Source organism: Chaetodon auriga, chromosome 10, assembly GCF_051107435.1.
Source record: "Chaetodon auriga isolate fChaAug3 chromosome 10, fChaAug3.hap1, whole genome shotgun sequence".
NCBI classification, from domain to species: Eukaryota; Metazoa; Chordata; class Actinopteri; order Chaetodontiformes; family Chaetodontidae; genus Chaetodon; species Chaetodon auriga.
In genome coordinates this window covers 20,206,406-20,231,959 of record NC_135083.1, presented here as the reverse complement: position 1 = coordinate 20,231,959, position 25,554 = coordinate 20,206,406, and the positions used below count along the sequence as shown (strand labels likewise).

Here is a 25,554-nt window from a genome sequence, read left to right as displayed (position 1 = left end):
ACATTACAGCTTTTTTTTTATTATTGAGAATGAGAGAACAACCTTCAATTATAATCCCAGCTCAATGTTCATCAGTATAAATAAATAAAAGTAAAAAATAAATAGGCTATTAAATACAGTATAAAACAACTGGCAAAAAGGAAGGAGTTTGCTCTTTGATGAAGGAAGTCTCAAAATGTTTGGAAAGGCAGCAGAAGTAGAAGACATTGCTTTGGAAAGTGATGGCAACTTAGAAAAATAATCAGTTTGGTAATATGGTAAAGAGTGAAATCATACAAAATGCACTTAAATGTAATTGCAGCCAGAAAACCAGAGTAATACCAATAAAAAAAATCCCTTTTCCAAACATGGATCTATCAGCTACATTAGAATCATAGATACATTTGAAAATACAGTAAAAATTCAAGTAAAGGAAGGTGTACATCAGTAACACAATGATTTGCAGTCATCAATTAAGAGCACTGGGAAAACTGTCCACTATACACTTCCCACTAGACCGGAGAGCTGCTTCATTAAAACAGACAGAAGCAACCTCCTGCTAACGTTCCACAGACAGGCACTTTAAAATGTCTTTGAGCGTCTGGAACAAGTCAAGCACTAAATTGTCAAAGCATATAGTTTCATCCCGTCAACATGTTACTCCAACCAACAGAAATATGAGTATTTGTCTAGTTTCTACCAAACTAAATGAGACATTGAAATTGCAAACCAAACTATTATTAAGTATGAAATCATCTCAACCACAACAAGACTCATCATCATTAAATCTTTTTTTTGTTTGTTTTGTTTTTCAGGGCATTTGCATTTTGGCAAACTTCCCCCTCTCCCTCTTCATTACTGACATTCTACAAACAGATAAATTCTAATTTCAGCTAATTTCATTCACGCAATTTCTCACTTTGCTAGCATTTCATCTTGTTCAGGATTTTGTGTATAACAGCCTTTTCCTTGCAATTGAGACAAACCAAGATGATGAGATTCTCTGATCCAAGTGCTACATTATAATTTTAATCCAAATGTTTTTGGTAATTGCCCAAACATGAGGAAACAAAAAAAGTATACACAGAGTACCTCACATACAGTATATCCTCTCTTTTTCATATAACATCACTTATATGATTATAGCTTAATTTCTGCATAGAGCCAACAGAAGGCCAGACAGACGGAAGTCCATCCGTGTTTACACACTTAGGCAACACCATCTCTTTAACTTTGGGCCAGCTCAAGCTCATTTCAGCCCTCTCGACTCTCCATCCTCATTGGCCTAACGGGAAACGGACCAAAGTGCCAATTAAAGGCAGACGCCGTGACATGAGCACCAACCAAACACTGAGCCAGGGCTGGACTCCACTGCTCCCATACTATCACACTTACTGTGCTTCCCTTGTTTGTTTGATAATTGATTGGCTTGATTGTTGAAGTTTATGAAGCAGGAATGTGAAATGAAGAAAAATAATAAATGCATGAGCAATGAGTTGAATCTGTACAGAAGACATGGATAATAAAAATAGATATCTAAATATACAGAGTCTACTTGATACATCTATTGTTGTATATTTGCTCAATTCCCATGTAGATAAGATGAAGAAATCAAAAATGTACAGTAAGTCAGTCTGATTCAGTCGGCCCCAAAGGATGGCACAGTTCTCTTGGTCCTGCCGATCCAAAGCCGTCCCTGCAGTTTCGCTCCAGCTCAGCTTAGAGTTCAAAGGGCTGCCTGCTTCAGTGCCCGAATTTAATTCCCTTCGTTGTCACAATCACACTGCAAACACACTCAGGGTGCTGGTCTGGTCCTTTAAACCCAAGATGCTGTAGGCAATTCTTTTCAAATGGCCAGGCAGCCTCACCCCGATGTTCTTAATATCCCTGGAAAAGAGAGACATGACAGAGTATAAGAGGAGCTGCACATGGATTTACACTTTGGCCTCATTCCAGCACTTTTCACATTGGCACATCCTTCCTGCCTCCCAAGCCTTGTAGTAATCGCTCACTCATCAAATGTGACAAAGTGCCAGCTGACTCCATTCATGCTTAGTTTGATTGCAGAACCATTGCAGCAAGGTGGGGTGTGTTCCAAGTTAGCAATCTGCCGAGGTTTCAATTTATCTTCACCATAAAGGAAAATACTGGGGGTTTCGCTCTTCACGAGCACATGATGCAAACCTGCAAAAGCCCTGCAACACAGCAGTCCCAAGTCAAAGCCTTAATTACAGCCTTAATTACTTAACGAGGATTCTCCCTGTTGACCATGAATCACTTGTCTGGCAAGCAGAGGGTGGGTTGTAAATAACTGCTGGTTTTCCAAGAGTGCTACCAGATGCCCTGAGATGGAAACGTGGGGCCATGAAATCACACCATTCTGTATGACAAATACTTCAAAAGCGGTTGTCGTCTGCTTTACAGTCTGCCCATCTTCCCAAATCACAAGCTGAGACCAAACGAGATACGTATACCATGGCAGAGGAGGAGGGGGGTTCCTTTTGGCTGGTCATGCGGTTAGGAAAATCTCTGGCCCTCGTTATTGCCCCAAAACAACCTTATATTATGTGCTTCACTAGCCTTTTTTGTCCAAAGGTTGAGCCAATTTTCATTAAATTGCCCCCTTAGCACTCCTACACACTGAGAAGATCCAATTGCCTTAAACTACACTGTGATAGGTTCAGGGGGTACATTCTGAGCGCACCTCTTCAATCTTTCTAGAAGTACAATTGTGCCGCCTATGGGGCTTCAAATCTCATCCATCTTGTTCAGTTCCTTAATCTCCTTTAGTTTCTCCTGCTCCACAGACTATTCTCTCCTCTTCCTTCCCTCCTTTAATGTCAAAGCAGCCACAAAAGGCCTTTGCCCTTACCAGGCAAAACTGGTGGTTTTCGGGGGCTCTAGCAAAAGTGCTGCCCGGGGCAGCTAGTGTGAGTGGGTGAAGGGAGGTACAAGAGAAAGAATGAAGAGAGGAAAGAAGAATAAGGACTGCAGTGACCACAAGCCACCACCGCCAGCCCACCACAAATGAGCCCACTCCTTCTCCTTTCCTCCATTACTTTTTCCATCTCAAACATTTCTCAAGTTGTAACTGAGGTTTGAGATTATATTGTGCGCAGACTATTCAGCTGGCTGTTAAAAAGCAACATTTTTATGAAAACAAATGCATAAACTACTCGAGGGAAGTTCATAACAGACTTCTTATTGGGAGGAAAAACATCCTTGTGCAGCATGTTGGTTTAATTTGGGGCATAATTTGACAACAACATGTTCCTCTTCTTTGCCAAAAACATACTTCACAAGTCAATAAAATAAGGAAATCTAAACTCGTTATGTGGTGTAACCAAATCTGAAATCATGTCCCACTTACTCATTCTTCATCTGCAGGACCTGGTCCATGGTGACGACCCCAGCGCAAGTGAAGTTCTCACTGTACTGACTCATCTTGATGGACTCTAGCCACTCAGACACTGACCTGAAGGGGGAACCGTCTGAGCCACTGGTGCTGGGCAGGCGGATGGATACGCTGCAAGCAAAGAAAAGTGGATCCAAAAGATAATAATCAACAGACTTTCCCACAACAAAGGAGGATGATTGAGGACTGCAATTACTGTGCAGGAAACCAGTTAGTGATAAAAACCAGTTGGATTAGTCAGGGCGAGAGCCGATTAAGATATGAGCATGGCAGCCTTTTGTCCTTTCTCACCCTTTCTGGCTTTAATGCTCGCTCACAAAAGGGAAAATATGCATTCATGCACATGATCACAAACAACAGAGCTCTAGTAATCCCTTGCCAGGAATGCACACACATTAACCTGGCAGGCAAGGTGTCAGTATGTCCTGTTAATGGTTTCAGTAGAACATCTTAAAGCCATTCGCCTTTCTTCCCCAAACAACCCCAAAACACACAGCCCGCAGAGTAAATGGAGAGGTGCTGCCAGAGCTGATTTTTAAGTGCTTTGAAGCAGGTCCAGGTCAAGTCTCAATAGAACTGAAACAAGTCCAACTCCAGCCGCAGGCCAGCCAGGACAAGTCAAGTCTCAAGTCAAATGAGACAAGTCTGGAGTGTGAATGAGGCAATACGAGATTAATACAATGCTCCTGGTTTGATTGCAGCCTGCATGTCATACCCCTTGTCTGTCTCTTTGATTGTCTCTCTAAAGTCTTCAAATTGTCAAAGTCAGGTCTCACAGCAATCCAGTCTTCAGTTTTTGTTTTTGTGACTTAAGTAAGAATGAGGTCACTATTCAAAATACTGTTGTTTTTTCTTTAGGCTAACAGAGCTCTTTCTAAAGTTGAGAAAAGTTCCACGTCTTAAAAGAGGCCACAGGACTTTGGGTGCATATTAGGGTTTCATGCTGCATAAGCAGATAACATCAACCAGAGGGGAAACTGAGAAGAAGTCAACAGAAGTGACACTGAAAGTGGAGATTATATTGGAAAAAAAGGAGTCTGCGAGAAGTTTGATTACAGGGTTGCTTCCAAGAACGTCCAAGAAGTTGCTGATAGTGGTGGCAGCTACTGAACTGTCAGCTCTAAAGAAAGATTCATTTGAAGCCCTTAGTCTGGCATGTATATGAATCTTACCGTGGGTCAAAGTCTGCAATGGTCTTCAGGGAGTCTGGGCTCCGCAGCAGCTTGTCCAGCAGATTGACAATGTCTCCAAAGCGGGGCCTCTTGGAGCGATCCTGGAGCCAGCACTGCAACATCAGCTGGTAAACGGCTGAGGGACAGTCCATTGGCGCCGGTAGCCTAAAAGCCTCATTGATAGCCTTCATCACCTGCAAAGTTTTCAGGTGAGTAATTAGATTTTCTCCCATTTGTAGGTTTACCATAAGAATTTACAGTCAGGCTGGCTCTAACAGCAAAGCTCAATCTGAAACTTACCTCATGGTTACTCATGTCCCAGTAAGGCCTTTCACCAAAGGCCATGACCTCCCACATGACGATGCCGAAACTCCACACATCACTAGCTGAGGTAAACTTCCTGTATGCTATTGCCTCTGGAGCTGTCCAACGAATGGGGATCTTACCTCCCTGTTCAGAAAAAAACTTCAAGTTAGAGACAGACAAACAAAAAACGAATCTTAAAACCAACATTGCTGCCCATAGATATCGTGCTGCACCTTGCAATGACATGACTGAGGCGAAGCTTTTTTGCTTAAGCTGACAGAAGGTCTCATATTTACTTACACTCGTGGTGTATGTCCCCTCAGGATCATCCTCCAGCACCCGTGACAGGCCAAAGTCTGACACTTTACACTCCAGAGTGTTGTTGACGAGGATGTTGCGGGCAGCTAGGTCACGGTGGACGTAGCTCATGTCAGAGAGGTACTTCATGCCTGAAGCGATGCCACGCAGCATGCCTACCAGCTGGAAGGAGGCGAACTCGCCATCGTGGTCCTGATGGGTGAAAACAAGCACAGATGATTTAAAGTTTTGTGACCAAAACAACAAGAAACAGACATGAGAGTACAGTATAAAATTCTAAGACAGACATCATGGTCCAGAAAAAGATCTAGATCTAGAAGTTAGACCAGAGACGTTTCCATATGAAGAAATGTTGTGTGGCAAACTCACCCTAAGGTACCTGTCCAGTGCTCCATTCTCCATGTATTCAGTCACGATCATGGCATGTTTGACTGCACACACACACAAATAAAGAATAAATTATGTGCCTGAAAAAAAAATTGAGAGGAAAGAAAAAAAAAAAAAAAAAAAGAAAGAATCCAAAACAAAACTCACAGAAGTCCTTACATTTGGTGACCACCCCCTCAAGACGAATGATGTTCTGGTGGGAGAACTGGCCCATGATGGAGGCTTCGCTTAGAAAGTCCTGCCTCTGCTTCTCTGTGTAGCCTGGCTTCAGCGTCTTGATAGCCACGGCCACCTCTTTCCTCCCCGGTGCCTTCAGAATACCACGGTACACCTCACCAAACTCTCCTGCAGGAAAACAGCATCAATGGCACAATGAAATTAGAAAAGACATATTAGATGTATAAGCGTTTGATAGGTGTTCTCATGTTTCTAGCTGCAGGGGGTTTGCTGTGCAACAGAGGGAAAATAAGGAAGTCTGTGTGGCTGTTTTGCCTGAGGCTCTATCACAGAGGTGTGTCTTGGCTGGGTGTTGAGACAGAACCTATGTTGTATAACTGGTGGATGGCCTGTGGTGTAAAAGCATGGGAATCAGCTGTCACATGAGGAGACAAGGGATGGGGTGCATGTCAGTTCAAAGGGTAAAGGTGGTCGTGCTTGAAAAAACGTATCAGGTATGAAAGATCTGGGCAGGGCCCGGGAAGGTGCTCTGATATCCTTCCAAAACACTGTTTCTGCAACACTTGCTTTGTGTAATTGTTCATGTCAGCATGAGCCAAAACACATAGATCCCACAGCCAAGAGTTGCCACACAAAAAAATGTCTCAACTTGTTGTGTGAGAACCCAGCCAGATAGATGCTAATCTCAGTAAAGTAACCACTGTCAGTCAGCCCGTTAAGCTGTGGAAAAGGCACAATATAAACAGCGAATTTGGGGATTGGAAAAATCTTTCAACATCTCGGAGTTAAGCCCCACAGCAGATTGTCTCAGCAGAGCTGTCACTCACCAGCTCCAATGACTTTCTGTTTGGTTATGTGGCTGGGGTGGATTTCAGTGGCAAACTTCAGGACGGCTGTGTTGGGGTCCTCGTATGTATGTGGATCCACATAGGTCTTCAGGGGCTTCAGTTGCTCTGTGAAAAAAAGAAGGAAAATAGTTTATTAACAATTGAATAAACTAAACGGAATACAATGAAGTAAAGAGATGAGAGATTTTTTTGTCTACCTGAGCTGGAGAAGTAGGTGTCCTCTGGTCCCTGTCGGGTGTGAGAGTTTCTTTTCCTGAAGAAGAAGATAAAACCCATCTCTCAAATTAATACCCCACTTTCAAAGAACAAACAGACATTTGTCTTTATATCATTTGGCTGCTTTAATATCAATAGCACATAGCAACCTTTGTAGCCATTTTTCAAGATGTTCTAAAGCTTTCAAAAGGATACCGACACTGGTGCAATGTGTCCATTCATACAGAAGCAGCCTTTTGATAAACGCTGGCGATAGACTGTGTTTGCCAAACCGATTTAAAGACTGAAAGACAGACAAGCAGGCGGGAGGGAGGTGGACAGACGGGCTACAGTCCGCCACAGCACAGGCCCAGGTCACCTTTACAAAGTGCCTGTGGTCTGGTACAGAGGGAACTAAGCGCCTCTTATCACCAACAATGTACCACCCCGGACCAATTTCCTTTCAAAGGCCCCAACACTCACTAGAATATAACCACTGAGCAATGACAAGGCGCATTCAACACAAATTCCTCCCTAGTGAGTGCTGGGACACAGATCCAGATAAAGAGAAAGAGAAAGTTGGCTAAAGGAAGAGAGAAAGAGAGAGGTGAGGAGAGAGTGAATGCAAAGGCCATTTGGAGGCCCCACAAAGGAAAGGCAAAAGAATGAGAGAGGAAGCCAGTGAAGGAGGGTGTATTCTGACCGATTAACAGGACAGACAGGCAGGGAGAGCGGCACAGAGGGGCGGTTACTGACCGTCTGCGTAGGAACAGGACCACGATCACAATGAACAACATGGCCGCTCCTCCAACTGCTGCACCGAAGATGACTGCTGTGTTGTTTTGATTAAGGCGCTCTGCAAAAGACGAGTAAAGAAAATATTGACACACATCAGAGAAATCCCATACTTGAACAAAGGATGCGAAACTTTATCCATTGTGGTTCTCCTCTGTACCTTCTGGCAAGGTCTCAAATTGTTCCTCCATGCTGGAGCCTCCTGGGCTGCCATCGCTGCTCAGGGCCTGAACTCTGAACAGGTAGGCTGTGCCCGGGGCCAGGTCACTGATCTGTACAGAATTCTTCTCCAGTATGAGCACAATGTAGGTAGTCACATCAAGGTTATCATCCTAGGAGATTCAATAAAAAGACGCAATGTTACTGTTGAAGATGGAGACCATTTATGTTAAAGTTTGATGTTTTTATTGATGAAATGTATGTTTAAATCATGATGATGATCAGATCAGGAGCTGTGAGTGTACAATGAGGCCTGTTCACATTATTTTACTAAAATATCTTTGAATGTGTGCAGTAGTAAATACAGAATAAGACATGAACTCTTTAATTTAAGCACAGGAGAACCACTAGAATGACGCACCTTCTTGCGGTAGGTGAGTTCATAACGGATGGGCCGGGGCTGGACCCGTGGTCGAGGGGTCACATCCCAGGAAAGGGACAAGCTTGCGGAGGTCCTCTCAACCAGTCGCATCGTGGTAATCTTGGGGGGATCTGAGGACAGAGGGTAGAGAAATCTTCAGTATCTTTGGGATGTGAAAATGTCCAAAACTACAAAAAAATATGTCTGCACTCTATTAATAATCTGGGAGTTCATCTCACTCCTGCAGCACAATTCACCTTGCAGAGCTGTCACTGCCTGACAGATAGGATCTGTCATTACTGCAGCACAGATAATATCCCTCCACTGCCTCATATCAGCAGCACTCACCTGTGTAGAGCAGAGATGTCGTCAGAGCACTGGTGGATGGTGGTCTATTAGGCACTGCCACTGCCAGATCAGTGAACAGTGACACGCCACTATGTGCCTCCACAGTGAAGGTGTAGTTGAGGTGAGCATCCAACTCACTCACTGAAACCTTGGTGTCAGTCAGGCCCGCGTTGGCTGGCTCATAGCGGATTTTCTCTCCGCAGGACTGGCACACAATTCCTTCGCAGCGCTGGCATTCAACACTGTAAGTGATGTCGCTTCGACCTCCAGTGTCTTCAGGTGGGCTCCATGAGAGGAGGAGTTTTCCTGAGCTGGTAATGGCCACCAGGTCTCGTGGGGCAGAGGGGAGGCCTGAGGAACACAGGTTGGAAAAGGATATGAGATGTTAGATAGAAGCAGGAAAGAAGAGGATCAGAAGAGGAAGCAAAATGTGGAGAAGCTTCAAACTCATACCTCCTTTAAAATGAGAAACCACAGTGCTTTAAACCTCATACTAATATGTGCAGCAAAGTGCAGCAAGAGAACAATATTTCATCTCTGCAATCCCGGTAGGATTCAAACAGTTAAGTTCACACTAGGAAAGCCACACATGGAAATGATATTACATGGTAGCTCATTGACAGCTAATATTTCCGAATTTTCTTATTGCAAGGTCTAAGGCAAGGATCAAGGGGACTTGTTACCTGAGCAGGGTCCAGTAGGGGGATCAGTTGGGGCCCGGTAGAAGCCATCCATACAGGGACAAAACAAAGCTCCAGAGTCCAGCCTCTGGGTGTTGGCAGGACACGACTCACACTTGTCACCGGATGCTGCTGCTTTGAAGAAGCCAGCCTGACATTCTGCAAACACAAAAAGATATTTACATGAGCAGGTGAACAAGGACATTAGTGACTTCAGGCAATATCCCTTATGACACAGTGCATAGCCAGTTCCTCCAGATCACTCAAGCCTCTGCAGATGATCGGTAATGCTGTGAACTTTTCACCTTGCAAGCAACACAGAAAGGTTGAGTGGACACGTTATTATGTCAGGGCCGAAGGTCAGATTTGGACAAGTGACAGAGATATGGGAGGGAAAACAGAGGCAAGGCTCTGCGCAGTGTTGACTCTACACATTACAACACTGTCCATTCCAGCGGAGTCGCTGCTCACATGGGCCCAACCCTGAAACAAAAACGTAGACTCCCTGCCTCAGCGGCACTCCTACTCCTTACTGTTTCAACCACCAACCCCTCTCTGGTGTTGCTTTCTTACTGTCTCTTTCTCAACCAGTCGACAACCAGTTGTTCCACATTCCAAAACAGCAAGTCAGCCAGAAACACAGGTAACAAAAATCAAGAAAGCACTAAGAAACAGAAGGGAAGCAGCCCTAAGCAGAGCATCCCTTCGCACTCTACAATCATCTGTATTTTTTTTTTTTAAATCAGACACCCACAGGCAGACTTCTGAAACAGTATCGCCAAGATAAGATGACACCTAATTTCACACGTCCAACTTGAGATAAAGAAATACAGGTAGAGGATCCAGCTGTGCATAGCAGTGGTGAAATATGAACTTAATATGGTGTGAAATTTTGGAGCGAGTGCGCCATGAAGGAGAGTGAAAATGAGACAGCCCCCCCTTTAACTCTGCAAGAGCATTCCAACGGCTGCTGCTCATGTCCTCACACCATCACACTTTCATCTGCACGCACACACACACAGACACACACACACACACACACACACGTTCATGTATGCACTGCACACATGCACCCACACTCATATGTATGCACAAAATACACGTACATGTATGCAAAGCACACCCGTGGACACATGGTTAAATCTGACATCAGAAGAGGGATTATGTCTGTTGGCTGTCACCTGTTCATGTCCTTCTGCCAAGTCAATTCAGCACACACACACACACACACACACACACACACACACACATATACAAACATGCACACACATTTCCTTCCTTCCTCCCAAGTCATTTGCCTGAAGCGTTTAAATAGCTCATGACAGATGTCATAAGATGTTGACAATGTAAATGAGAGCCAACTTGTGGGCCAAAGGACAACAGAAGAAGAAAGGTTCAAGAGACAAAGGAAAGAATGAGAATGAAGACGAGTATGGCAAGAGAACGATCAGACAAGGTAGAAAGAGGACACGATCGCCAACTGAAATAAAGCATGTGCAAGAGATTGAAGTTCATGCCAGTGACCATGGAGAAGCAACAAAACACTCAAAGTCAAAGGCAAACACACAGTTTCAATGTCAGATTCCAGCAGGGGTGAGTTAGAAAGGCAGAGCCATGGACAAAGACAATATCAGATTCACTCAGAGATACTATGGCTGCCTCTCACTGTGGTTCGCTTGAATGAAATTCATTTGGAAGCCACAAGTGACCACACACACAAGATGGAAAGCACACAGCTCCCGCTCCATTTAAGTCATATCAAGGGGATTTACATACTCGATTGACCATGAGTTTCTCTTCGACTCCATTCAGCTTTTTCTGCGGCTCACCGAGATGCGGCAGAGCTGCTGCAGAGAGGTGTGCATTAACTGAAAAGAATGACAACAATGGTGGAGAGAAACAAACTCAGCACGAGAAGAATTTGCATGTTTGTCCAATAGGCTTGCATGCTACTCAATCCTCCCCTCAAAACAGCATCTCCTCTCTGCCTTGGCCAGCTGTTTCACTGCTACTCATTAACGCAGATGAGGCAGAGGTTTGGCGAGGCAGAGGAGAGGTGCTATGAAGGAACAGAAGGTTCAAGAAAGAAAGAGAGGAATACTGTATCCTGCTGAGGACTGAAGAAAAGACAGGAGAAAGAAAAGAGACAGGCCAGGGCGAACTCCTCCATTGAGAAGGGGGAACAGCTGCTGCCCCAAAACCCAATTCATACCCCTACCTCTCCTCCTCGTAATCCTCAAATTCCTTCCTCCCCTCCTTTCTCCCCTCCCAGTCCTCACTAAAAAGGCTCCCAGCTAACCCATTAACATTGCTATTCACCACTGACCAGCAGGCAAGGAGAATGCCATGCCATTCAAGTGCTGAAAGAAAAAACATACACACACACAAGCATTGCAGATGGGAATAGCCGAAATGCCACATGGCAACTGAATAGAGGAGGACTAGCCTCTTTTTGGCGCAACAGTTCAGGCTGCAATGCATCGTGGTCAGGTCTGCGGAGATGATGGCCTTACACTGTGAGCCGCCTCTATAATCAAGATGCATTCCAGTGCACACCACCCAACAGGAGGCCTGTAGTAGAGTGCCTTCACTGCAGCTTCATTTTCAGCCCCAGCTCTCCGTTACAAAGGTGGAGGAGTTTGTGTATCTCCAACTTATGAGTCACAATGACAGTAAAGGAACCTAGATGACTCTCTGCTGAGGCATTTAAAGAGAGGATTCCTCGACAAAAGAGCACAGTCCGGTGAAAGGAAACCTCTTCGTTCCATGGAGAAGGTGGAGGGGGACTTTGGATTGTTGCTGGACACAACAGGAAGCAGGAAGTGTGAGGCTGATGCAGCCTTCCTTCCTAAAGCAGCCAATCAAAGCATGGAAACACAGGGGAGCGTGACCAAATGAAGAATCAGTGCTGTGACTACCAGAGTCCAGGGGCAGAATGACTGTAAAGGAAGCCGAACTGCGTTAACCCTACGCAAATGTGGGCACTAAACCCAAGGGGGGGCTGCTGAAATGAACGCTTTCCCTCTCATAAACAAAAGTCTCTCAGCCTCTTCTGAGTTGAAACATCTGACAAACTTAGACTGGCCATTTTTTTCCTTCCCTATTGCTACAGAGCAAAGAACTGTTTGTCATTTGAGAGGCCCCGTGTGCCTTGAGTGGCTCAGTGTTTGTTTATTGAGAGTGAGTGCAGGGGCCTGTTACATTCTGGGAGCCAGAGTGGCTCTGGAGTGGGAGCCCCCAAAGGCCCCTGGTTTGTCGGCAGACGTTAAGATGGATGAGATGGCGACAGAGATGAATGCATGATCGGATAGATGGATGAATGGGGTAACATGGTGGCTTGACAGCAGGAATCGGCCTCAGGACCGGAGGAGTAAGTGGGAGGGGGGGCCCATAATTGAGTCCGGCACTGGGCTTTAAAAAGGCAGAGGTCATGTCTGCCTCAGGGTAGTTGTGAGTTAAACTGTGTATGGCTTACAGGGAGTCAGTGGCCAAGTAAAACAAACACATGCTCACAGTGAGGAGGAGGAGGAGGGTGAAGGAGTTGCAGCAGCGGACTGTGGCTCGTCTCATGAGCAAGGAGGTTAAATTCAGAAGTATGGCCAGTGCACAAAAAACATCTTGGAAAAATAAATCCGTAAGAAATAAATACAATGTCTAGATCCTTATCAGGGCAGCTCCCCAAATATATCCGGAGCCAAGCGAGTCTTCGCTTTGTCCGTGCCCTCATCTAATTCACTTCTCCTCCCTACCCCCCTATTTTCATTCCTGAGCTGGTCAGACCCGTAATTGCAATATGTCATGTCATTTTGTTTGTATGCAGAGTGACAACATGTCATTAGCATTTTGGGGGAGTCGGGTTGTGGTGGAACAATGGGGGTCTCTGATGGGGGAGGTGAGCTGGTAACATGAACCAGGGGTCACTGAGGTAGAGGAGGGGGGGAACAGGGGGCAGTAAAGGTGTAGGGGCTGATGGAAGTGTGTGTGTGTGTGTTGGAGGGGGGTAACCATTAGTCAAAAGGATTAGCTGACCAATGGAGCAGCTGTAAGGGCATTACATCTGTTTTACAATTGCACTCAGGCTTTCATCTGGGGTCGTTAACAGACACAATAAATTCCCTGATCCCCTTTCTCCTCTCACTCCCTCTGTCCACTCACACTCATCAACAGGAGGACAGATACAGGGAGCGAAAAGTGGAGTCAAGGAGGCTCAGGACATTCTGCTCTAAAGTGAAGCCGATACTTTGAGGAAACCGATCCTGGCTGACATGAAAGTCACAGCTTCCAGAGGCCTCAGCTGGACCACAGTCATGAACATTTGGCCACATTACTCCGTGTCGCTGGTCAAATCCAGACAGCCAGGTGGCAAACACAACACCATTTTACTACACTACGCCGAGCCAACATGTCACACACTGGATGCCGGCAGCCGTCTGCTTCCTGGTTAGGGGAAGGGGCCAAAATGGGACCAAATGCACCAATAAACAAAATGACTTATCAGGCAGGACTACAAAATAGAAAGTGGCTGAGCGAGGCCGCTCAGCGTGGAGCGACAATGGAAAGCCCTGAGCCAACGGGTCGGGGAGTCACCAAGGGATTAGGTGACCTCCGGTTTCCGCTGCGGACTCGTCCTGTTCGCAGTGAAGGGTGGGTGGGTGGGGTGTGCTGTGCTGGGGGGGATGACTGACACGGGGGAAGGAAAGTGCTGACCTCACACACCAGCAGTACAATACAATGTGCTTCACATTGCTCTGGACTCCCCAACACAACACGCACACACACACACACACACACACACACACACACACACACACAGCCTCCAGGCTCAGGAATGTCACCAAGAGGAAATATGTCCCAACTTCCCCACCACAACCAACACACAGTTATTTGACTAATGGCAGACATTTAGAAATTAAATTATGAGACTGCATTTCAACACAATTCATTGTTCGTTGTTTAAAATAGTTACATTTTGCTTGAAAAAAGAAGAAACCAACACCAGGTTAAAGCAGCACTAATCCATACTTTTCATATTTACAATAGATGAAATAATGCGAAATGTGAAAAGTGTAGTTTGTAGAGAGGAAGCTGCAAAAACTTAGCAGTTCCCCAACTTCCTCTCAGCTCAGCAGAATGTTTTGGACTCTTCATTCATTGTTTTAGCTTTCTGGTACGCTACCGACGCTGAACAAATTTTAACATCTAGTCAGTCAGATATTTTTGGTGGAGGCCAAACCAGAGCTGAAACAAGAGTGCATATTGAGATGATCTGTCGTCAACTAACCAAAAATAGATAAATATATTGGTTATTGCAGCTCTAAACTAAGGGTTAGGGTTAGGCTGAAAAAGTTTGGCTGCTGTTACATTATTTGATTTGTCATTCTTGCTAACGAGAAAACCATCTGTGGGTTCATGTTGACGTATCGCTCTTCAATCACATGTTGCTCAACAATCAAGCAAAAATAGTCATTACTGTCAGTGCGTAATGTGTCCAAAAGGTAGTTGATACCGAGCGTGTTCTATGCATTCTGACACCTCAAAGGCTAATCCATCACAACGATCACACTTTTTAAACCGCGATGGTACGATTTGCTCTAATCCACATTAAAGAGTCACAGGAGCCACCCGATCTCTACATTTCCTGTCATCTCGTTCGCAGTAATTACCATTGCTCTATTCACTCCAAATGTGGCCCAACAAGACGGTGCATGACACCACTTGAAAGTGCCTTCAGAGTCCCCCCATTATCTAACCAACTCCCTCAAGTTTAGCCTGCAAGGCAGACGTTACCTTGGCACGAGATCTGAGGAATCCACAAATTCAAAGTAATCACAACGGCTTTCGAGAGGCGAGGAAGAAAAAGAGAGGTTATATCCAGACTGTGAATCTAAATGAGCAGCGCTGTCCGGTAAGTCAGCGACTTACAACGTTTTTTTTTTATTCTCGAGACTGGCTCCAGGGATCAAGAGCCAAGGATATTCGGTAGAGCAGAAAATTTCAACGTGGGGATTATCCGGCAGGATTGAGATGATTTCATTATGTGAAATCCACCGTAAGCCAGCTAAATCAAAACCTTGAGATGCTGATGTGTGGTGCTGTGTTTCTGTCTCTTTGTATACTCCCCATCAGATAAGATGAAATTGCACAAGACTTCGCTCTTAAAAGGTGCAGGGTGATTATGAGGAACCAGTCGGCTCCAGGTACGAGCTGATTGAGAGACAACTGCCTAGGAACCACTTGATCTCAAGCTTTCTGTCGGATGTGTTTCCAAGTGAACAATCAGCATTCCAAATCCCAAATTCCATTATAAGGTTCACAGACAAAAACAAACTGACAGCTAAAGTTTACATTTCACCTTCACCAGATGTTTATGCCTTAATCACTATGTGAATAGGGCCAGTTGTTTTTCTCTCCCTTTCCACTAAAAGCCCTCTGATTGGCAGCATTGTTCAAATTGAGTCTCTATTTATCTTTACGAGTCAGTAGTGGACAACTGTATTTACCAGTGAGAAAGAGGAGAACTGTACACAGTCTAAATAGTCCCATCAGGGCCGTGTGAAACGGGATGTTTAAACTCTATTGGTGTCATATTCATGGCCTGCACAGCAGCCAAAAATAACAGTCGCTCTGTGATTTCACAGACAACAAGAACACAACAAAAACTTTTTGTTTGTCAGTTTGTTATACTTGGGAGAGCTTGCCCAACAGTGTACCTCTCTCCAGTAAAGTGCATGAAAGATGGCAATGGGAATCGTGTTGAGATAAGAAACTATCAAATAAATCCGAGACGAGATGCAGAAAATTGAGGCTAAAATAGAACAACTCTTCAGGGACAGGCAGGATGTGGGGAGAGAGGTAGAGGACAGCAAAAGAGACTGCACAAAGGCAAAAAAGCATGTAGAACCAGTAGTTACTTCACTTAAAAAGCACAAACACACCCAAGTCAATTACTACCCATACAAATCACTCACCACAGCGCTCAGTCACACAACTACAACTTAGTCACCAACTGTTTGTTACATCAGCTGAGGATGAGTTTAGAGACACGTATGAGAGGGAAGGAGGGGGGAGAGAGAAAATAGTTTACTGGAACCTCTTTGGCGAGAGGAATAATAACTTTACTGGAACTCAGTGGACAGTTGTTCCACCAGGATGCCATTTTTGCCAAGACACCAAAACGGCCCTCAGCAGTCCACATATTCCACACTGTGTCTCCCTTTTTAAATACGACCCTGTGGAAAAACCACGATGTGGGATTAAGCCTTATTTGTTGAGGCTTTAGAGCCGCTGCTGAGGTGTGGACCTGGACGGTTAAACCCAATCCCGAAGACCAGCCAGGGCAGCCCGTGGTCCTTTGTGGGGTGACACGCGGTATGCTGTTCTATTGTGCCATGGAGGATTATGGGTAAGGAAGGGCGTGATAGGGAACGGAGGAAAACTCTGTCAGTGTCAACAGTGACTCACAAGTGGAAACCCACAGCGCAGCTGTTGATTTAAAAACCAATCACTTAATTGCAAAAAAAGTCAGGATTTTTTCCCAGAACTTAAAATAAGAATCTCTATTTTCTCACTAAGCAGACTAAAAACACAACATCCTGATCGAAAGCAGGTGAGTTTGAGTTACTTGTACTTTCCATTTCATGCTGCTTTGTGCTCCTACTGCACTACATTCCAGTAAATACTGTACAAATATTAACATTAAGGTTTTTCCACACAAAATACATACAACATTTAGAAATATGATGCATTGGAACAGATTTAATTACCCATATATAAAATCAGTAATAGTGATAACATCATATATTTACACTATTACACTGATAGGAGGCATTCTGCCTAATCAGTACTTTTAGTTTTCATACTTTCAGTACAATTTGCTACTACTACTAATAGTGTACTTTCACCAAGGCAACATTTTGAACTTCTACTACAAATGTGTATTTTTTTTTTCATGTTACTAAAGTAATAGATTTGAATACTTCTTTCACCTGAAAAATATTCGTATACTACATTTCATTCTGCTGCATAATCCTTGGTGCACACAAGAGGGTTTTCAAATCTTGACTGATTTCAAAAACATGGGAGGCTGCAGCTTTAATGAGAGACTGAACTGATTTTTAATATTTTAATTGTAAGAATGCACACACCAGACTATTCAGTCCAGACAGAGGACCACACACTTCGTGTTTGCTAAGTGATTTCAGAGTGTCAATTCCAGGAACTCATGAGATCAAACACGACTTAAGAAAAGAAAACAAACATGGAGGCAGACTGTCGTCGTCAGCTCGTTGCACTTGAGTGTGCTGAGCTTTGCAACGGAAAACAAGAGGTGAAGAAGAATTTGTTGATGACTGAGAGGATGGAATCAGCACAGCTTATACATTTTGCAGTGTGAGCTGGAAGTTTTACTGTTAACATCCGGCCGGTGATGCCTCCCAGTCAGCTCGCTCTCATTCCTGTTCCTGTCACACCGCAGGACTTCAAGTCGTACATGTCTGATTTGAAATCAGGGAGACTCTGATCCAATTGGTGTCATTTAAGACTATGCCCGTAAACTCCTCACGCTTCAGAATCATTTAGGCAGATAATCTGTTCAGACCAGCCTCGAGGCAGGAACACCCTCATGATTGTCAGGAGGGGCGGATCAGACCCAAAATCTGCCCAATTATCCTTTAGTGTGGGGCCAGCATGGTAAGAGAGGGTAGGGGAGGAGGAAAAACAAACAGACATCGAAAAGAGTTTAAACAAGAAAGTAATTAATTTGACGAGAACCACAAAGATGGTCTTCATCAGGCCCTCATCCGTCTTAATGGGAATGTGGTAATAAACATAACTCCTGAGAGCAGCTTTCAGTGTGCTTACTCTATTTCCGACGCGTTCTATGATTGACGCTCATGTATTTTGAGAGCCAAAGTGTTTCTCTTTTATCACGGTCTGTGATGCTTTCATAAAAAACAAAACCCGTTTTGTAACTCACTACTGCTGACTGATACGATTTACAACCAGTCAATAAAAGCTTTTGCATTTGCTGCCCTAAACACTGTGGTAGGTTCTTCTGCGGCACAGGAAGTGATGCGTTTTATCTTTAGAGTTTGTTTGTCCAAAAGACGGACTCTGTAGTTAAAAATGAGCTATGACGGCCACCGAGAGAAGAGCGCCACACGCCACCTACAGAAACCTCAACGGGGAATTTAAGGGGAAAAAAAAAAAACAAGATCCTAGAAACACAGTTTGACGGACGAGTGATCTTGAAGCCAAAAACACCACAGCGGCGAGCTCTGATGAGGAGACGCAGACAAAAACCAGATAAGGTCAGAGATTTCTACTTTAACAGGTCCCACAGGGCCGAGGAGCCATAAAACTGAGTGAACACATCACTGAACATGGAAACTTTCAACCTAAGTAAGAAAAAACACCACAATTGAAGTTTTGTGGTTCGTCCCCGAACAGCACGCAGTACAGGAAAGAAGTGGGGAGAATGATTAACTGTGTGTCTGGATGAGATTCCGCTTTAAGCCCTTCGAACCATTCATCTTGGCCCCGCACTGCTACCCTGTGATTCATTTCCACCTTCATCTACAACTGCCCTCATGCGTCTTCCGACCTCTCATTTGACTTCATTTCGTGGTTTTTGGGGGGTTTTTCTTTGTTTGGTCATTTTTATGTGAGGGCTTGACCCGGAGCTGCTCTTCCTCCCCTTGGGAATTCCACAGGTCTGCAGTAATGTTGGGTGAGGCTCCTCCTCAGCAAACTGATCAGGAATGTACCGACCAGGGGGGAAGCGGAGGTGGAGGTGGGCTCCTGCGGACTCACGGGGAAACACTGCGCTTCATTGTTCTCCTACCTTTACATTCCATTCCTCACCTCTCTCTGTTTTAAAATCACACCCCTCCACTAAACACAGCCTCTCCGTGGCTTTTGTATGACTTTTCTTTCATTCCTTCCTGCCTCTCCTCCTCCGCCTGCTCCCTAATCATCTTACCTGGCACTTTCCCGCAGCTAAAAATGATGTACTGACAGAAAACTTCATCGCTTTTATCGCTTTGTTGCCAATGGGAGGGAAACTAAGTGGGAAAGCGAATCTATTATGGGCAGGCTGCATGTGGATTTACAACTGCAGTCCAAGGTGTGTGTTCCATAGTGTGATTAAGGATATTCATACCTCTGTGTGTGTGTGTGTGTGTGTGTGTGTGTGTGTTTCAGGTCATGCATGTGTGCGTGCGCATGTGCAAACAAGAGTTGCAGAAAAAGCGAAGGAGCAGGAGGAGGAGGAGGAGGAGTACTTGAGGCAGATGGGAGTCTTTAGGAGTTCTGTCATGGAACAGATCTCAACAGGCCCTTGCATGCCAGCCTGTGTTGTATATTCACATACACTTCTAGAGACAGACAATACACCCCAAAGCTGAGGCTCAGGAAATTCGTGAAAGCAGAGGGGAAGAGGCAGAGATGGATGCAGAGACAGACAGGGGAACATGTAGTCGGCATGCCCGCTCACAAGAGGAGGGCCTCTGATTTCTGTGATGCTTGAGACGAACAAAGTCAGTGAGGCTCAGAAGCTTCCTCCTGCCTCCTCCACCCCCCCACCAGCCTTGAAGATGCTAATCCATCACAGTACAGTAGCCCCCTGGCTGCTTTGATCACTTTCAGTCACTGTGACAGCCCTTCCCACAACAATAAAAGCCTTCTTTGTGGGTCTTAAAAATACAACGACACCATAGCTACAAAGTCAAAGTACTGAGTTATGGTTGGACAAAGTAGCACACCCATATCAAGATAAGAGAGCCGGTGATAATGAGAGAGAAGGAAATCACCTGATGCAACAGGCTATAAACTAAGTGTTGTGAAAGGTGAAGTGTTTGAGCATGACATGACATGGCACTCATTAAACAGCTTCTTAAATATGTGGTTACAAAGTTCGTTATGACTGTGGCAAAAAAAGAAAACACTATAAAGATGATTTGTACACATTATTTTGGGTAACAGAATACGTTTGAAAGAAGTTGTCTCTTTCAGACTTCAGGCAAAGTGTAAGTTTAGGCTTTAAAACACATGAATATTGGCTCCCTCACATTGAAAGCAGAGCTGTACATCTTGGAATCATAGCTGAAACTCAAAAGCTCATTTCCTAATTTTATAGGTATCGGTTCAAGGTCAGGGATGATGCCAGGACATGTACAAGTAGGCCTGAGCATTCCTTCCATTGCAGAGGAGCCATGTTAGCCAAGGGGAGAATTCCACTCAACAATGATAATAACACCTATGATAAATATCCACAGTCTGTCATATGGACCTGTTTTACAACCTATGGCAAGTCAGATAAAGGTAAATGGTGACTCATGCCAAATGGTCGCATTTAACGCATTCTCATGGGAACTGCATCCTGCGTTTACACCAAGACAAGTCGATGTGCCTGGAGGCAGAAAGACCTTCACAAATACCAAAGATTCAGGAGCACGCCCTTACCTTGACACGCGTCTTCCACTTCTTCGTAGCCTGGTTTGCACTGGCACTGTCCAACTGGTACCACCCACTCCCCATCCACAGTACAGTAGATGCGAGGCAGCTCCTCGCTGATGGCGTTATCCACGCACACCCCGCTCACTTCCCTCAGTGCCTGGTTCTCACCTCCGGCCACCGTCTCAGGGAACGACGCAAGGCTCTTCACTGTGCCTGGGCAAGTTTTGTAGTAGACCCTGACAGAGAGAAGAGCGATGCAGGCCCCGATGTCTTGAAAAGCCAAGTAGAAGCCTTTTCGAGACAGGTTCTCCACCACTCTTGTTTCTGTGTTGATGCGCAGCTCATTTTTGCTGGTGATCTCATCGGGCGCTATGGTGGCCACTTTCTTAAACTGGCCCTTGCGGAAGGTAGTACCCACATCAGCGTCCGACTCAGATGTGAAGAGGTTGAAGGTTTCCTTGCAGGTCAGCGAGGCGCCATCAAAAGAGTTGCAGTCACGCACGATAAACTGGAGTTCAACGAAAACCCGCGAAGCTGATGGACGCCGCTGGATGAAGGTGGTGCGCAGCCAGTTGTCTTGCTCACGTTCCCCAACATTGCAGACAGAGTAGGTATAGAGCTGAGAGCCATTCAGGGTCCTCTGGACGACCTCCCACTGAAACAGAGCCACACAAACCAACAAGGTTAGGGGTAAAAACACTGACCCCTGGGAGTCCCAACGCACACTGAGCTCAGCCAAGGCTATAATGGAAGCAAAAATAAAAGCACACCGTAGCATTTCACATGAAGGTTCAACCACTGTAATCTGAACCTCGAAACAAAAACAGTCTGTGTGCAGGGGAACCCATGGTTCCTCACAGTGCTAATTACTCCCCATGAATGTTTTAACTATCCTTCACAGAAATAACACATTTGTGCAACATGGAGGACTCCACTTTCTGAGCCGTTACAGCATGAAATGCTACAAACCTCAAGGACTTCATGCAAGAAAGCATTTCTGACATTTCAAAGATACCAAACGATTTCTTCTTCTTCGTCTCTCACATGCCGATGCTGCTGTTGGCATCTTCCCGAAACAGTGTTGAAGCTTGCATACTAAATGTTGCCGCAAATATTTCTGAAAAAACTGACAGCATGTTTTAACATAACTTTGCCTCTGGAGGAACAACTGGCCCCACAGGGGTTCTCTCCAAGTAGCCACTGTGCTATTAATTAAAGGAATGTGCTTTGTTGGCTGACTGTGCCTCTGCACTTAAACTTGATGTATAACAGCAGAACCAACACCTCTATTAAACAGCTGGTGAACATTGTTTATGAGGAACCTTTAAAACTTAAAATGATAATCATCATAAGTGACGATTGTTACATGAGAAAGTGTGCACAATAAAAAAAAAGTTTCCAACAACCCTCAACACAAAATATAACACCTGATTCTTACTAGTGGAACTAAAGTGTCAAAGTGATTATTCAAGCAGTGAAACCTCTCTTAGAAGAAGTTGGGTGAGCCACTGTGAGCAGCACGCCAGCACATGCCTTTGAGTCATCAGCACATGAAATGAGGCCATTTACAATGAATTTGCATGAGCTGGTCAACTACTTGGAAACCGCAATATGAAAGAAGGCACACATGCCTCCTGAGTACGGAGAAAGAGAGAACCACAGCACTTAGGTGTAATGTTCTCTGGACGCAGCCTTAAACGTAGAAATGCTCCCCTGGTTTAAGGAAAAGGTAGCTCTGACTGACTGGCTCCAACTAAAACCCCTCCCCCTCTAAAAAGAGGTACCACATGCTGCAAACTTTAAAAGTTAATTGCTCTGTAACATACAATTCTGGAGCTGAAGCCTTGAAACCGCAAGAGGCCACAAGTATTCCCAGTTCAGAGCTAGCAGCTATTCTGTCTGCCTAAGCTTTGGTGTAGCCCAGACATGCTCTGCAGGCAACTCCCGCTATCCTGCAACTCCTTCTCACTTCCATACTCAAGCAACCATTCGGCTCTAACTGCCCGATTTTACAGAAACCTGACTTGTACACACACCAAGCCCACTTAACAGCTAACCGCACGAGTCAAATGGTCAAATATTGCTGCCCGCGCTTCAGCTCCCTTCCTGTACATTTTCTCCATGCAGATTTATCCTGCGGCGAATTCCAAGTGGAAACGTGGGAGCTGGAGGAGAAGCTGGAGTGATACTCACCCCGGGCTTGTCCCCCTGATCTAAAGGCCATGTCAGCCAGCCCAGTTCACCTCCTGTTGCCCTCATATCCAAAAGCACCTCTGTGGAGACATGAGAGTACTGTCAGTACATGAGACTAAACCATGAAAGTAAGCAGAAAAGACGCATTTTCATGAACTGACGCACAATATCTGACTTCTGTTTCTATTAAATAAATGAATAAATAAACACAAATATTTAAAAATGGCTGATTTTAAATTAAGAATAAAATCAAAGCTAACAGGTTTACTGAAACTTTCTAATTTAGCAAAAAAAGAAAAAAACAGGTTGTTGAAAACTGTGGCTGTAGAAGTTTGAGTTAGTTTTATCAGCCACTTTGAGTGTCTGAATGTCAGACTCTTTAGTATGAAATATATATATAAATAAAATAATATTGTGCACAGTTGAAAAGGCAAAGAAATGCATTAAAAAAACACAACGTGATCCAAGCTTTTCAGAAAGCACCGTAGTGACAAACTATCTCCAGAATTCACCTGCTGGCGTTAGAAAGTTTAGCGCAGCGCACATGCACACTGTGAGTCGAGAAACATGCAACTACAAGCACAAACTATTTTATACAATTCAAGCGTTTCCATAAAATACCATTTGAGACTCTCGTGAGGTTAAGACAGTGGGTTTCCTGAGTTTAAAGTTTCTTAAAGGAGGGTCCGCATGGCACGCGTGCGTCTCTCCAACAAACTTACACAGATAAACAACTTGTGGGAAATTAATTAAAAAGACACTCACCTTCCTTAGTCTGTAATGTAATTAGTATGCCATTAATGAGTACATATGAAAATAATAAAGGTCTGACTCCAGTAAAGAAATCCATTTGGCAAACTTTTCCTCTCTCTCACTCTCACTCTCTCTCTCTCCGCTCCTGGGCTTGGCTGGGGATCCGCTCTGAGAGCTGAGCGCTGAACTCTGCAGCTCATTCACAAACGGGCCAGCGCGTCACGGACTCCGCCCACTGGAATGCGTGTGTGTGTGTGTGTGTGTGTGTGTGTGTGTGTGTGTGCGTGTGTGTGTGTGTGTGTGTGTTTTCAGGGGCGGGGGTGGAGGGGGGATGGTGGCGCATGAGAAACTTTTGCAGCTTTCAGGGACTGTCGGAAATATCTCAATTGGTCGCACGGTGAGAACGCGCATGAAGAAGATGAAGTCCCAGGTCGAGCCTGATGCACATCTATTGAAATAGCATGCGTGGGGTCAAAACAATATTATTGAGACAATATGTTAAATTATTGAGCTGTAAATCATCACTTAATTACACTGATCGCTGCCTCAAATATTCTGGTCATTTCCTTTTCCGTTGCTCGTGATTAAATCAACAGAAATAACAAATTACTATGTGGGCTCACTAAACTCTCAAAAGCAGTGGTGGAAGATGTATTCTCATCTTTTTCTCAAGTAAAAGTAGTAGTACGACAGTAAAAGTCCAGCATTCAAAATATCACTCAAGTAAAAGTACAGAAGTATCAGCAAACTGTACTATTAGTATGAAAAGTGAAAGTATTCATTCTGCAGAAAAAAGGCTACTGTGAGTATTATTATTATTATTATTATTATCATTAAATTTTACAATGTTACAATGTTGCTTTGAACTACTTTAAATATTGTTGAATAGTTTAATTTGCATCACATTTTATACACTGATCAGATATTTTTGTGCCAAATCTAAAAATAACTTGGAACTTTAGCTATCAGATAAATGTAGTGTTAAAAAAAAGTACATTTCCCTCTAAAATGCAGAGGAGTGGAAGGAGCCTAACGAAGCACAAAATGGAAATACTCAGTACCCTAAAACTGTACTCAAGTAAAGTACTTTATGTACGGAGTTACCTTCCTCCACAGGTAAGAAGTGCCGTCCTTGTCATTGCTTAACTAACCCAGGTTAAATTAGCAATGACATGTCAGTGGTTTTAAATCTGCTGCACAGCACATCCAAGCAATGTACTGTGGTACATCCACACAGGCCAGAGGTACTGCAATACTGCATTAAGGGGACACAATGTGCGAACAGATTAACTTAATAAATAAAGAGCTGAGTGAATATTTGTGGATCTTACAGAAAATGCATAAATATGATTCACACTAATGTTGAAATCACTACAGTATTAGTCAATCAATACAAAAAGAATCACCAACAATTTTCACATACATTAATTGCTGAAGTAATCTATAAAGCCAAATATGACAAACATTTGCTGGTTCTAGTTTCTGAAATGTGAAAATTTGCTGCATTTCCATCATTTTGTATAACTGCAAATGAAGAACAGCAATTTCAAACTATGATGGGTGTTTATCACCATCTAGTGTAACATGCTCATCTTTCAAACCAAAAAACATAATTGGCTGATTAATAAGTAAAAAAAAATAATAATAAAAAAAAAAAAAAAAAAATCTTTAAATACAGCCTGTATCTCTTGTTCTGTAACTTTTAAGCTCAAAGTCGCCAACAACCCACGTTCAATCTGACAGAGTTAGAGTTTACATAGGGCACTTGAAGGCACCATAACGCTGGTTACAGTTTTGCCTACCTGGCTATCAACGAGCCAGCAGGGCAACGGTATCATTTGCATGGAGATATTGATTTAGAATTGTTTGCAACCATGAATAGGCCTGAGGAGGGAAAAGGAGTGGGAGCTGCTTTACTTGACATCGCTTTGTTCTGCGCATCCCCACACACAGA

The 25,554-nt window shown here is 44.2% G+C and overlaps 1 protein-coding gene across 2 annotated transcripts; it reads right to left on the bottom strand.

Moving 5' to 3' along the window:
• Positions 1 to 3: 3 nt before the first annotated feature.
• epha2b (eph receptor A2 b) lies at positions 4 to 23,749 on the bottom strand. Of its 2 annotated transcripts, none has more exons than XM_076741523.1 (17): positions 23,613 to 23,749; positions 22,848 to 22,927; positions 20,661 to 21,309; positions 9,204 to 9,359; positions 8,521 to 8,871; positions 8,173 to 8,303; positions 7,753 to 7,924; positions 7,554 to 7,653; positions 6,800 to 6,855; positions 6,582 to 6,707; positions 5,725 to 5,922; positions 5,560 to 5,621; positions 5,173 to 5,382; positions 4,867 to 5,016; positions 4,567 to 4,760; positions 3,350 to 3,505; positions 4 to 1,866 (listed from the first exon to the last, which is right to left on the bottom strand). In XM_076741523.1, exons 1-17 carry the CDS (start codon positions 23,695 to 23,697, stop codon positions 1,758 to 1,760), a joined length of 2,985 nt encoding a protein of 994 aa, XP_076597638.1. In that variant the 5' UTR covers positions 23,698 to 23,749; the 3' UTR covers positions 4 to 1,757. The 2 variants fall into 2 exon arrangements, with proteins under 2 accessions (XP_076597638.1, XP_076597639.1); XM_076741524.1 differs by having other exon boundaries at positions 5,737 to 5,922.
• Between the last annotated feature and the right edge of the window lie 1,805 nt (positions 23,750 to 25,554).